The sequence below is a fragment of the Mixophyes fleayi genome, chromosome 3, assembly GCF_038048845.1.
Source record: "Mixophyes fleayi isolate aMixFle1 chromosome 3, aMixFle1.hap1, whole genome shotgun sequence".
In the NCBI taxonomy this organism is placed as follows: domain Eukaryota; kingdom Metazoa; phylum Chordata; class Amphibia; order Anura; family Limnodynastidae; genus Mixophyes; species Mixophyes fleayi.
Genome location: NC_134404.1, coordinates 280,207,108 through 280,222,171, shown reverse-complemented (window position 1 = coordinate 280,222,171; position 15,064 = coordinate 280,207,108). Strand labels below are relative to the sequence as shown.

Sequence of the window (15,064 nt, the reverse complement as noted above, 5' to 3'; positions counted from 1 at the left end):
ATCCAAAACCGAATCCAAAACCAAAACACGGGGGTCAGTGACCATCTCTAATTTTTATAAACATCATTTTTTCAACGTTATGAGGAAGCAACCTCCTTCGCTGCTCACTGACCAGGTTCCCCGCTGCACTAAAAACTCTTTCCGAGTACACACTGGAGGGGGGACAACTCAGGTAAAATAGAGCCAGTTTGTACAGGGGCTTCCAAACTGCCTTTTTTTCCTGCCAGTAACAATATGGACTGTCTGACATGTCTACTTGGATGGTGTCAGCAAAGTAATCATCAATTTTTTCTATTGTGACAGCATCCAATGCAGCGAGAGTAGACATGTCTGCAATGGTTGGCAGGTCCTTCAGTCCGGACCAGATGTTATCAGCATCCCCGCCAGTGCCTCTTTTGGGAAAACTGAGCTTTTTCCTCGCAGCCATAGATGTGGAAGAAAATGAGGGTGGAGCTGTTGGCATGTCACGGTCCTCTTCAGAGGACAATCTCCTGACCAGCAGGTCTTTGCACCGCTGTAGACTTGTGTCCGCCGGAAACAGAGACACAACATACGCTTTAAACCGAGGATCGAGCACGGTGGCCAGAATGTATTCCTCTGACTTTAAAAGAGTGACCACCCTCGGATCCTGGCAAAGCGTACGAAGGGCTACATCCACAAGAGCTACATGCTTGGTGTAATCGCAATGGCTTACCAGCTCCTCCCTCACTTTCTCCAGCTGCTTCTGCAACAGCCTGATCAGGGGAATGACCTGACTCAAGCTGGCAGTGTCGGAACTGACTTCTTGTGTGAAAAGTTCAAATGGCTGCAGAACCTTGCACAACACGGAAATCAGTCTCCACTGCGCTTGACTGAGGCGCATCCCCACTCCTTTGTCTATGTCGTAGGTGGCTGTGTAGGCCTGAATGGCCTTTTGCTGCTCCTCCATCCTCTGCAGCATATAGAGGGTGGAGTTCCAGCGCGTCACAACCTCTTGTTTGAGGTGATGGCAGGGCAAGTTCATGCTTTTTTGATGTGCCTCTAGTCTGCGGTAGGCACTGGCTGAATGCCGAAAGTGTCCAGCAATTTTGCGCGCCACCGCAAGCATCTCCTGCACACCCCTGTCACTCTTGAGGTAATGCTGCACCACCAAATTAATGGTGTGGGCAAAACATGGGACGTGCTGGAAATTGCCCATATTTAATGCCCGCACAATGTTACTGGCATTGTCTGACACCACAAATCCCCATGAGAGTCTAAGTGGGGTAAGCCACTGGGAGATAATTTCCCTCATTTTCTCTAATATGTTGTCAGCGTTGTGCCTCTTATTAAAGCCTGTAATACACAATGTTGCCTGCCTTTGCACGAGCAGCCATTTTGTAGTTGCTGCTACTGATGCAGCTGTTGCTGTTGCTGCGGAAGGGGATGCATCTACCCAGTGGGCTGTCACAGTCATATAGTCCTTCGTTTGCCCAGAACCACTTGTCCACATGTCCGTGGTTAAGTGGACAGTGGGTACAACCGCATTTTTTAGAGCACTGAGGACACTTGATCGTACTTCTCTGTACATTTTTGGTATCGCCTGCCTAGTGAAGTGGAATCTCGACGGGATTTGGTACCGGGGACACAATACCTCCATCAACCCTCTAAATCCCACTCCACTGATGGCGGACACCGGGCGCACGTCTAACACCAACATTGCAGTTACAGCCGCAGTTATACGCTTTGCAATAGGGTGACTACTATCGTATTTTGTGGTCATGGCAAACGACTGTTGGACGGTCAATTGTTTTGTGAAAGACTTAGCGGTCTTACGACTTCCCCTCTGGGAAGATGACCGACTAACAGCAGCAACAGCAGCAGTGGCAGTAGTAGGCGTACCGCTGCAGGATTCCTCGGATGAATCCCGTATTGAGGAGGACTCAGTCTGGCTGCTGACTTGGGCTGCAGGACTGAATCTGATGGAGATTGTGGAGGAAGTTGACGAGGAGGGTGTTGCTGGTGTGTATCCAACTGGACCACGGGATTTAGGTGTCCCTGTACCGATGAGGGTCCTAGCCCCAGTTCCTGAACTAACCACTGAACTATGAAGGTTATTCAGGTGACGTATAAGGGAGGATGTTCCTAGGTGGGCAATATCCTTACCCCTGCTTATTTGAGCTTTACATAAGCTACATATGGCCATACATTGGTTGTCTGGATTTGGATAAAAATAACTCCAGACCGAAGAGGTGCATTTTTTGGTCTTCTGACCAGGCATGACGATGGGCTTTTTCATCCCATGGACATCAGCTGTTTCCCCCCCTGGTGCCTCATTTACAATAACCACATCACCATCCTCATCCTCAAGTTCCTCCACAGCGCCAGCTACATCATCAATAGCCTCCTCCCGAGCCACCTCTTCCCGTACAGTGATGGGAAGGTCAGGCTTGACAACCACCAACATCCTTGGACTCGCCTTGTGGATTTGTGATAATTTCTCTTTAGAAGGCAGAGTTGTTTGCTGTTTTGTTGCTGACAGCATAACTCTCTTCAATTTTTTGTAGGGGGGGGAGGAGGAGGAGGGCTAAGATCCGTGGGTGAAGCTGAACCACTAGTCATGAACACGGGCCAGGGCCTAAGCCGTTCCTTGCCACTCCGTGTCGTAAATGGCATATTGGCAACTTTACGTTTCTCCTCAGATGATTTTAAGTTTCTCTTTTTGCTACTTTTTCTTAACTTGGGCTTTTTGGATTTTACATGCCCGGTACTACGAGATTGGGCATCGGGCTTGGAAGACGACGTTGATGGCATTTCATCGTCTATGTCATGACTAGTGGCAGCAGCTTCAGCATTAGGAGGAAGTGGGTCTTGATCTTTCCCTACTTTATCCTCCAAATTTTTGGTCTCCATTATATAGCACAAGATACTGCAGAATGTGTGAACTTGGTAATATTGCAGTACCAATGGACTTATACTGCTGGATTGGTTTTGCAAATTTGGTTATAATTATATATATTTTTTTTAATTTTTAATTTTTTTTTACTTTTTTTTTTATTTTTTAAAAACTTGGGAATAATGGGGAAATAACTATGCCCTTAGAAGCACAGAGCACAGGACACAGCACCACTGGACTGAACAGGACACGGCACAGGACCCAGCAGCACTACGGAACTCAGCAGGAGAGAGCACAGGACACAGCACCACTGGACTGATACTGCAGAATGTGTGAACTTGGTAATATTGCAGTACCAATGGGCTTATACTGCAGGATTGGTTGTGCAAATTTTGTGGTAATTAAAAAAAATTAAATTAGTTTTTGGTATTTTTTTAAACACAGGGGAATATTGGGGAAATAACTATGCCCTTAGAAGCACAGAGCACAGGACACAGCACCACTGGACTGAACAGGACACAGCACAGGACCCAGCAGCACCACTGACCTCAGAAGGACAGAGCATAGCACACAGCACCACTGGACTGATACTGCAGAACACAGCACAGCACAGAACTAAACAGCACAGCACAGAACTAAACAGCACAGCACGAGATCTACCAGGACAGAGGACCACCTAACACACCCTCCCTCTACCCTGATCAATGCCCGAGTGAAGATGGCGGCGACTAGCGGGGAATTTATAGGATCCGAGTATCGCAAGATCCGACAACGGGATTATGAGTCAGAGCCTCAGTTTCAGATTTGAATGTGGCGCCAATACCCGGATCTGTCTCGGATCCGACTCGGATCGGCAACGTTCGGGTGGGCTCGGATTTCAGAAATCCGAGTGCGCTCATCTCTAATGCAAACATGTTTGATTTGCACTTTTACTAGAATTTTAGAGAAGCATAAAAAACCTAGGCAGTACTGTGGCTCAGGGGTTAGCATTTCTGCCTCACAGGGCCTTGTCTGTGTCTGCGTGTGTGTTAGGGAATTTAGACTGTAAGCTTCAATGGGGCAGGGTTCTCCATGCATTTAAATGTAAAAATGGAACAGTTATCATTCGGAAACAGTATTACAACAGTATACAACACAAATAATCTAATGTGTATGGTGATAGAAGAAACAATGAATTTCCAATGTCCTGCCCATTTATGTATATTTTCCAAAGGTTAAAAGCACAGCCTTTGCATATGTGCCCTAAGATAGATGTTTGATATATGTATGTGTTCGGCAGGTGTATGCATCATGTGCGTTTCTTTTAGGAAAGTTTATGGAATATTAACTCCTTTACTGCGTAGATTGAATTGAACACTGTGGCTCCTACATTTAAATAAGCAGAATCCCCCTCTTTTTATTTATGTGCTGATTACTCATTTTCTGCAAAGAAACACATATTTGTACTCTTGACAGCTCTTTACACTGTCAGTCAATACAAATGGGGAGACAAGCAGCTGTTCAGGGAAGTATGACAATCCCTCTTTTTTCAACTGTTTGTCCAACTTTTAGTAAGTCCATGAAACATTTCCTCTGCTGCACCACCTTCTACAATGTTTTTGTGCAGGCCAGGCTTGGGTTAGAAATGTAATTAACCCCTCATTTGATGTGGAAGATTGTGTAGGTTACTAACTGGTATGCCTTTACCCCATTTATTTGTTTTTTTTTGTGTGCCTCTGTGACCTTTACAATGCACTCATCTCATATTTGAAATACAAAAACTAAAATGTCACAAAAAGTGGTAATTTCATATTTGTACTCCTGGCATTCTCTACTCTAAGTCAAGCCATACCGATGGGGTACCATTCTTATTCTATTATTCAGAAAGGTATGAGCATCCCATTTTTTTCATCTTTTTCTCAACTTTTTTCAGTAAATGCAATGAAAAATTTGTTATTTTAAGCTATTGTGCCACTTTCAGAAACTACTGTTCATTCTATTTTTGGGTTATAAATAAACCAATATTTTTTTCTGAATATGCAATGTTCTCTGAAAAAGCAAGGTATGGTTTGTGAGGGTAGAAAACTAACTGATATTAAAGTTTGAATATGATGAATCCAAAGTGCCCAAATAATCTTAATGGAGGGATGAAAATAATGACTTTGCAAAGACGAGGTTAAAGTGTATGTAACATTTGTAGTTAATTGGGCAGAGGAGGGTAGGCAGTTTTTGAACACAAATAAGTGGCCCATTAAAAATATGCTTGTTAAAAATAGTGACATTCAATAATTATAGTCTCCTTAATAACCTATCACAGACTCTCAATTTAAAATTAAGCTCACCACTGTGTAAAAGTGCAAGGGGTATCCAAAATGGGTTTGAGGTTAAAGATGAGTAACATCTTGAACAAGCAAGCAACAACATTTTTACCAATTCTATATATAAGTAAAGCTCATAAAATATATGAACTACTGGAAATACCCTCCTGAATATTCAAAACAGTTGGATTAATATTGGCCTGACAACATTAGAGCCTATAGTTAACATAAAAAAGAATGAGTACAAAGAAATACCATATCCAGCTAAAAAGGCATTGTGCAGGTGCTAGAACTACTGTCACATTCTTGCACAGCAAGCCATAAAAAGAACTACTCACCATTATAACCTCTCTCAAATAAAATAAAGTGATTAAACACAGAATGATTATACACTGGCAGAAAATATGGTGCAATGCACCACCAAACTAGAATTTGCATACATATTCACTGTTTTACACTTTCATCATCATCAACATTTATTTATATAGTGCCAGCAAATTCCGTAGCGCTTTACAATTGGGAACAAACATTAATAAGACAATACTGGGTAATACATACAGACAGAGAGGTAAGAGAACCCTGCTTGCAAGCTTACAATCTATAGGACAATGGGAGTTTGAAACACAAGGGCATGTGCTACATCATATTGCACAATGAACCAGCTAGAATGCAAAGGTAAAAGTATTGAGTGGGCTGTGTGTGTGGCAATGTTGGTCAGAGGGTTGTTGTCTTGTGTTAGCTGTGTAGAGGATGGTAATAGGGTAATCTAGGGAGATTAAGATGGTGGTTGAGGAATATAATAATCTTGTCTGAAGAGGTGGGTTTTCAGAGAACGCTTGAAGGTTTGAAGACTAGAGGAAAGTCATACTGTGCGAGGGAGGGAATTCCACAAAATGGGTGCAGCCCGAAAAAAGTTCTGTAAGCGAGAATGGGAGGATGTGATGAGAGTGGAAGAGAGACGTAGATCTTGTGCAGAACGGAGGTGTCGAGTTGGGAGATATTTTGAGACAAGTGAGGAAATGTATGTCGGTGCAATTTTGTTGATGGCCTTGTATGTTAGTAGAAGAATTTTATATTGGATTTGTTGAAATACAGGCAGCCAATGTAGAGACTGACAGAGTGGCTCAACAGAGGAATAACGGAATAACTTTGTCAATGAAACCCAGTAGAAAGACTAAAATGGGCTTTTTCGATACATCTTGCTATTATTTGTATGTTTAGGAAAAACACAATTTTTAAGGAATTAAGATGTCTATCTAACATAGTGGTTTCAAAATAACAGCCATGCACTTTAAAGTTTTTCCAGAATATTCATGGAAAAACCAGAACCCTTTATAAGTATTGCCTAGAATAAAAAAAATAGATTTAATTATATACTTAAGAACAACATCTGCATCAACACTACAATAAGTGCAGATTGCTGCACCCTAAGTAACACAGTTCCAAGAACTTATTTTGGGTAACCTCTCTCTAAAAAAATAAAGTTATTAAACACAGAATGATTTAAAATGAACATTCATGTGGCTAACAGCAAATGGCAAGGATTCTAGAAAATTATGATACTTAGGGCCGGATCTACCATTAGTCGAACCTAGCTGGTTGCCTAGTGAGCCAAAGGCCTTGGGGTGCCTAAACACTGAATGAGTTATGTAATGTCACTCATTTAGTGTTTTTCATGTCCCTCTGGCGCTCCTGTGTGGAGCGTCGGCTACTGTAGGAGAAGCAGATGGCTGCGTCTTACCTTTAAGGATGACAGCTGTTGCTCTTCCATGTCTGCGACACTCTGGGAGTATGGTACTGGCTATGATGTCACAGTGCAATTTTAAACTCCCTGTCTGAGAGACATACAGTATATGTTCCCCCCCTAAGGTAGGAAGGGTCATTGCCTCAAAGGGGTGGGGCAACCTTCAAGATGAGAGATACCACTTAGGACCCCTACAGGACTTTCACTGCCCTTGATGATACTTGAAACCTCTTTAAAGCTGCACTGCCACCTACCTAGCATTGTAGTGTAGTAAGATGTTACATTAAGTAATTTTGCTAAATTCTATAGTTTCAGTATATCTAGGGATTGTGCTCTGGAGGTGACTGTTCCTTTTTCTCTACTATCTGGTCATCATTCACTACAGAGCATTTGAATGACAGAATGCGCTGTGGTTAAATAGATGTCACATGACTGATATTGAGATGTTGTTGTTCCAATCAGAATGCCTTTTGTATTTTGTCAGAGGCTGCCCATTCTATTTTCTCAGTTCAGTTTTAAGGACACATATTTTGCTTCCAAATAGACAGCTGCAAGATGTGTTGGGGGGAGAAAGCCCATAGTATATAGTATATAGTGTATATATATATATATTTATATATACTGTGTGTGTGTGTGTGTGTGTGTGTGTGTGTGTGTGTGTGTGTATATATATGTATGTGTATATATGTATGTGTATATATGTATGTGTATATATGTATGTGTATATATGTATGTGTATATATATATATATATATATATATATATATATATATATATATGTGTATATATATATATATATGTGTATATGTATATGTATATATATATATATATATATATATATATATATATATATATATTTTAGTTTTTTTTTTTTAAATAAAACTACAACAGAAAAAATATTTACGATAAAAGTAAAGGAAATTTCCATATCAATTTGATACTATGGGACTTATGTTTGCAATTTTTCTTATCCATGATGATGTTTGTAGTAGAAAATTTGTTTTTTCTTATTCGCTTGAATGGTTGAGAGAAACTGACTTATATTTTCATAAATACTTAATGCTTACAGGCAACAGTATGCTGGCTTGTGAATCAATAATCAAAATAAATTGTTTCTTTTTTTACCAAAGAAAAAGTCCTATGGAAGGTTACTGAAAATAATGAGCTGTGGAAAATGTTTCCAACAATACATTGCCCTTGAGGAATAAGACCGATTTGGATTAATCAATTATCGTCTTTTGACTGCCTTCAACAAACAAATGTTCAAAAATAAAGTTAATCTAGTTTCCTTGTGAAGAGCGACTGAGTTTGACATAACATATGTGAAAAATGCTATTTTTAAACACTAGTCTGAATTAATGCAAATAAATAATGGTCACAACATTTTGCACAGGAGAAAACACCTAGTAGTGACAATTTTGTTTTTCTACTTTTTCTTATAGTAGATTTATGCAGAATGGTAACCACATACAACAAAGATGCATCATAAGTATACTATATTTTATTTTCAATTGAAAACATTTCCATTTTATTTTAAATTATAAGGGTTCTGTATGTTAGATCACAATTTAAACGATTGCTTATAATCTGAATATTGATTTCATTTAGTATATGGAAAGAAAAGTACATTCTGGAAATGTATACAAAATAAAATACAAGCTACTAATTCTGTGATGAGCCAGTTATAAATAGAATTATACATGTAGGGCATGATTCATTAAGGAAAGTAAGCAAAAAAGAAGTACATTTTCTCTTGGACCCACCATGTTAAAATGTAATTAGTTTATTGTTTTGCACATAAGATAAATACTGTCTGTTTTTTCATGTAGCACACTTATACTTGATAGCTTTATTTTTTCACTGAACATTAAAGTTGATCTAGGACATACCCTACCCCAAATATAAATCTACCATCACATTTTAAAATTACTTCCCCCTCCAATGCAACATGGTTTTGCCAAGGTGCAAAGTTAATTCCTTTTTTTCTATTGCTTTACTTTCCTTAATAAATCAGGCCCATAGTGTTCATCTGTAAATTGTATAGCTATGCCAGGGAGAGTGGCACAGCTCATGTTCACTAACAAAAGCACAATTAGAAAGTAAGAGAAAATAAAGGAGTAAAAACAATGTAACAAATGATTAACAGGTGGGAAAAAATAAAACTCTGTAAAAGGATTAGTAACTATGTTACTATGTTCGAGATCCTAGTGAGCTAAGAAAGTGGTCCAGGAATTTGATGAGCTTGATAAAAGCGCTAACTTTTCATGGAGTGCTTGGGGCAAACTTGAAATCTGAGCAAGTAGTGAGTGTGGATAAGAGGCACAGAACTTGTGCATAGCAGTTAGTTTGGAGTATGTTGGTGCAGTTCTGTTAATGACATTTTGTGTTTGTAGAAGTATTTTGTATTATATTCGGTAGAGCACAGACAATCAAGGCAAAGATTGACAGAGTTGAGATGCAGTAGAAAAACATTTTGTGAGGAAAATAGGTCTAGCCACTGTGTTCAAAATAGATTGTAGTGGTAAAAATCTGTTTAGAGAAAGACTAGTAAGACGGGAAGTGCAATGGTTATTATGAGTGCATGAATTCAAGTTTTTGCAGTGCCTTGTGTGAAAAACTATATGTCAGGAAAATAGTTTCTTTTGCTGGTAGAACGATTTGTAGTTCTATTTTTTAAATGGTGAGTTTGAAGTGTTGGTAGGATATCCAAAGTGAAATGGCAGAAAGACATTTCGAGACTATGACAAAGTTGCCACCATCCAGACCAACAAATGCATTTGGCAACACGACTGGCCTCTTTGGAAGAAGAGAGAAGACTCAGATAACCTCCGTGAGAACCTTGGAGAGATCATGTATATGCAATTAGAACATTAAAAAAGAGAAAGGATGATCTTGACAGGGGCTTGTCAAAATAATATCCTCAATAGGGGGTTCCTCAAAGGTGCCCCCCCCCCAAATAGTAGTTATTCTGCTGCCTTAACCAGAATTCTTGACCAGAATCCTAACAAACAGATCATATTTTGTAGTTTCACAGGGCCCTTAAGCCAAGAAGCCTGCCAACAGAAACCTGGGATGTTATTTGTTGGCTGCACTATTTTGCACAAAGGCAATAATTAAAAGCGCACAAGGATTATATAGGATTGATTTTGATGGACACACTGCAGATCTTCATGACACATGCTGAAGCTATGCAGATTACTGAAACACTTGACAAACTCCAAAAGGATAATCTAAAATATCGCTGGTGTTTTCCAGGTGACTCATAATGGAAAAGTGGTCACATTATATTCCCCAGCATTAAACATGCAGAAAAGAGTTCGTCCTGAATGGCAAGAGTAGTTTGTTTATTCGGCTAGATTTTCCAGCCAGTCTCACAAGAAAAGAGGAATAATAGACCATCCAACGAACCAAAATTTTTTTAAGATAAGATTATCATCAGCTATTTATATAGTGCAACTAATTCTGCAGCACTGTACTCACTCTTATCAGTCCCTGCCCCATTGGAGCTTACAGTCTAACTTCCCTAACATACACACACACAAGGACTAGGGTCAATTTTGATAGCAGCCAATTAAACTACCACTATGTTTTTGGGGTTTGGGAGGAAACCGGAGCACCCAGAGAAAATCGGGGAGAGCATACAGGCTCCACACCGATAAGGCCATGATCAGGAATCAAACTCATGACCCCAGTGTTGTGAGGCAAAAGTGTTAACCTTTAAGCAACTGTGCTGCCCAGTTAGCTATCTCTTAGAAGTGACACAGTTACTCATAGCTCTGGGAAATTCACTTTACACATGGCTCCATAGCAAACTGACTTTGCAAGTACTACTACTACACAATTGTAGATCTTTGATCTGCAGTAATATCTGTGTTAAGACACATTATTTGGTAAAAGACTCACTTTGCCTTAGTGTAATAGTGATATTGGCTGCAAGGAGAACTCCTCTCACAATCCAATTAGAGCCCGCAATTAGGGGATTTATATTTTGATAGGTCTGGGCAGTGGCTGAGAAGGGAACAGGAAGAGGATACTAGGTCCTGGGCGCCGCCAGATTGGTAAGTATATATATTTTTTTTAATGGACGTCTGCTGCACCACCGATATTTTCACCTCTGGGTCCGGGAATAGCCTCACAACTCGGCCTCCACCCATTGCCCATCCCTTCCACATCCCTGCCATTCCTAGTATTTTACCCATTCTTTTAGAATACTGAATTTTACAATTCATGAGCAAGGGTATCAATGTAAATATATGCTCTCTAAAACAGGACATACCGGTAATACTGCTGACTGGAGTCCAATCACAACAAGTTTAAGTTAAGATGGCAAAATTGAAATTGAAATACGGCTTATGTATTGTATGATTCACCTGGGATACTGTGTATTCTTTTGATGGAATGTTTTATTCTCATATTCACTAATAACAGTTTGAATAAAAAAGTTGTTATAGAGATTCTTTATTTAAATTTGTCTTAAGTATATTTATTCATTCTTACATTTTACATGCTAAACTGATTATATGGTTCGTCAGTTGATTATATTATATACACCGATCAGCCACAACATTAAAACAACTGAAAAGTGAAGTGAATAACATTGATTATCTCATTACAATGGCACCTGTCAAGGGGTGGGATATATTAGGCAGCAAGTGAACAGTCTGTTCTAAGGATCAATGGAAGACGGTGGTCTGGTCTGATGAATTGTGTTTTCCTTTACTTCATGTGGACTGCAGGGTGAGTATACGTCATTTACCTGGGCAAGAGATGGGCACCAGGGTGCACTATGGAAGAAGCCAAGCCTGTGGAAGCAATGTGATGCTTTGGGCAATGATCTGCTGGGAAAACTTTAGTCCTGGTATTCATGTGGATGTTTATTTGACATGAACCACCTAGCTAAACATTGTTGCAGACCAAGTACACTCCTTCATAGCGACAGAATTCACTGATGGCAGTGGCCTCTTTCAGCAGAATAATACACTCTACCACACTGCAAAAATTGTTCAGGAGTGGTTTGAGGAACATGGCAAAAAGTTCAAGGTGTTGACTTGGCCTACAAACTCCCCAGTTCTCAATCTGATTGAGCATCTGTGGGATGTGCTGGAGAAACAAGTCTGAGCCATGGAGGCCTCGCCTAACAACTTACAGGATTTAAAGTATCTGCTTCAAATGTCTTGGTGCCAGATGGCACAGGACACTCTCAGAGATCTTGTTGAGTCCCTACCTCGACGGTTCAGAGCTGTTTTGGCGATGTAAGGGGGACCTACACAATATTAGGCAAATGGTTTTAATATTGTGGATGATCGGTGTATACTGTTATGGAGGTAGATATATTAACAGCGATTTTTACCCCAATTTTCACCATTTATCTTATATTTTTTTAATTTTTGCTTTGTTCCTTAATCCATTTGGAACCCTTTCTTTAATAATCCTGTGTTTGGCCTGTTAGGGGCATGTATCTACAAGCAATGAGTGTTTGTGTAGGAGAGCAAAAAATGTAAATCTGTGTCTACACTCATACATCCCTTTTACTATCATTAACATTGTGTAGTTGGAAAATTTTAATATTACTTGAATAATAACTATTTTTACAGCACGTGTAGATGCACATAAATAGTCCTTTACAATTACATTTACAAAAACATAATGTTGGTCTTAGCTGCACAAGAAACACATTATTAAACTTCTGTTTCCATTAATTTCCACTGGAGGAGTGATTGAATCTCTGGAAAAATTATATAAATTGGTAGATTAAATATATTTGACATGGAAGTCACTGTGATGTGTACCAAGTTGCTAGCATGCATTTATTCACTTGTCTTTGCTAATGTAATATTGTTTGCTTTATAACTTATTATGAATCTGAATGTCGTCTCATGTCACTGACAAGCTCACAGCTAGATTACCAGCAGCTAGCAAAAATAAACTTTAATTTACTGTAATACACACAAGGATCAGAGAACACTCCGGGGAATAGATTAAACATTTTAAAAAGCAGTCTATAACAAGACACTACTGATTATATTTGGTTTGATTTAAACCTTTCCTATTGAATTCGCCCAAAAAAAAATGGAATAATTTTAAGTATACAGTGCTTATCTATTTGTTCATATTTTTCATAGGAGAACAGTCAATTTCCCTGATGTTTGTGAGTTACCCACCAAGAAGTTTTAACAACGAGCTCTATGGTTGGTACAATGGATCAAAAATGTTAATTTCAGTAAGTCAAGTCTTTTATTATCAAAGTATATATAACATAAATATATATAACATGAATATATATATAACATAAATATAAATATATATATATATATATATATATATATATATATATATATATATATATATTTATTTATTTATTACACTGTAGACTGCACTAAGGCATTCCATGACATTAGAATCACTGAAGCAATCTATAAACTGAGTAGTATAGTCGTAGATAGCTTATTTAAAGCTTTAATAGTTTATTACATAATGGTGCCACATAATGCAGAACAGTAATATTTTTTTCTGCCACCTGAAAATGTTGACCTTTAAGACATTGACATGAGTGTGAGCTGCCATGGTTGAAATGTGGATAGTTTAATACCATATGCATAATGGCAATTGATTATCAGGTGTAAATGAGAACAAATTGTGTAGGAAAATGGCTGTGTTTATACATGTTGTTAGAATGAACCTAAATGTGGATTTGATGCAAGGCACTATCATCATCATATATTTATTTATGTATAGCCACTAATTCCACAGCGCTGTACAGAGAACTCATTCATATCAGTCCCTGCTCCATTGGAGCTTACAATCTAAATCCCCTAACGTACACACACCGAGAAATACTAAGGGCAATTTAAAAGCAGCCAATTAACCTACCAGTATGTTTTTGGAGTGTTTGAGTAAGCCACAGCACCTGGAAGAAACCCACGCAAACACGGGGAGAACATACAAACTCTACACAGATAAGGCCATGGTCAGGAATCAAACTCATGACCCCAGTGCTGTGAGGGCAGAAGTGCTAACCACTAAGCCACTGTGCTGCCCATATCAAAATGTACTGTTTTCCATTGCATGGTCAGTTGCCCCAGTATGATGATTTGCAAACTATTGGGTTTCAAACTCCATTATAAAAAATTGTTTGTATGTTAGGGATAGTTTACTAAATAGACTAAAACCCTATGATAAGCAGGCAAGTCTAACTCAGAAACAATGAGAAATAGAAGGTTGCTAAGGAAACCCAGAAGTGGCAGTGATTTGCTTAGACAACTGCCCTGCTGCTGAAACTGGACAGAAATGTGTAAAAAATGTAAAAGAATAAATTAACCACTATTTAGGGGTATACTTAGCTGCCCAACACAACCCCTAGTAAATTGGGATAATAGCATAATAAAATAGGCCTCAGCCTCATGTTGGGGGTTAAACCCATTCCCTCTGCAGACATTTAATTATTAAATGTTTTTCAATAGGGTGCCAGAAGTATATATTCCTGTATGAAAATAAGTCCTATCCATCCTTGCATGTAATAAAATTAAGCAATATGAGTATCTTTATGTACTATTCTGTGTGTTGCAAAAATTGGCTTTAAAAAAATAGTAGACATCTTTAGGAACCATAGTGCAGCAAACCGCCAAAGCATAAAGAGAATGAATCAATGTAGTAATAATTTCCAGTGCTAATAAACAGTCTTGGAAACACCTACACATGTATAAATCAAAATATATTTAGAAATCTCCAAATTGGAAATATTTATTACAACAGTAAAAAAAATATACACATAAAATGTTCAAATAGAAAAAAACATCCCCTACATAAAAATATAGAAAGCCAGTAAAACAACCTGAAAAATGCCCAATTATACTAATATTATGAAATATATCATGTGAATAAATAAAGATCAGATAACATTCAAAAAAACTTGCATCAATAATAGTAACTATCATGTCAAAAGAGAAGCTATATTCATTATGAAGTACATTTTAATAAAAAGTAATGTAACTTTGATACTAATAGATCATCAATTACCAAATAAAATATAAAGCAAATGTAAATTAGCGAATTATGCATTTCCTCATATAATCTGTTTTTGGAAAGATTAAAAGTAGCAGAGATGGAAAACTAAAACGTTTTGCAAGTAAATAATTGTCACTGTGATCCTGTAGTCTGGAGATTAAGGAA

At 38.5% G+C, this 15,064-nt stretch overlaps 1 protein-coding gene across 1 annotated transcript in view; it reads left to right on the top strand.

Annotated features, from left to right (window-relative positions):
• The window catches only part of LOC142144598 (proton-coupled folate transporter-like), a 292,308-nt gene that overhangs the window by 97,993 nt on the left and 179,251 nt on the right, over positions 1 to 15,064 (top strand). Inside the window, exon 3 of the mRNA XM_075203675.1 lies at positions 13,018 to 13,115. Within this exon, the coding sequence (XP_075059776.1) occupies positions 13,018 to 13,115 (98 nt within the window). The remainder of the gene's footprint in view (positions 1 to 13,017; positions 13,116 to 15,064) is intronic.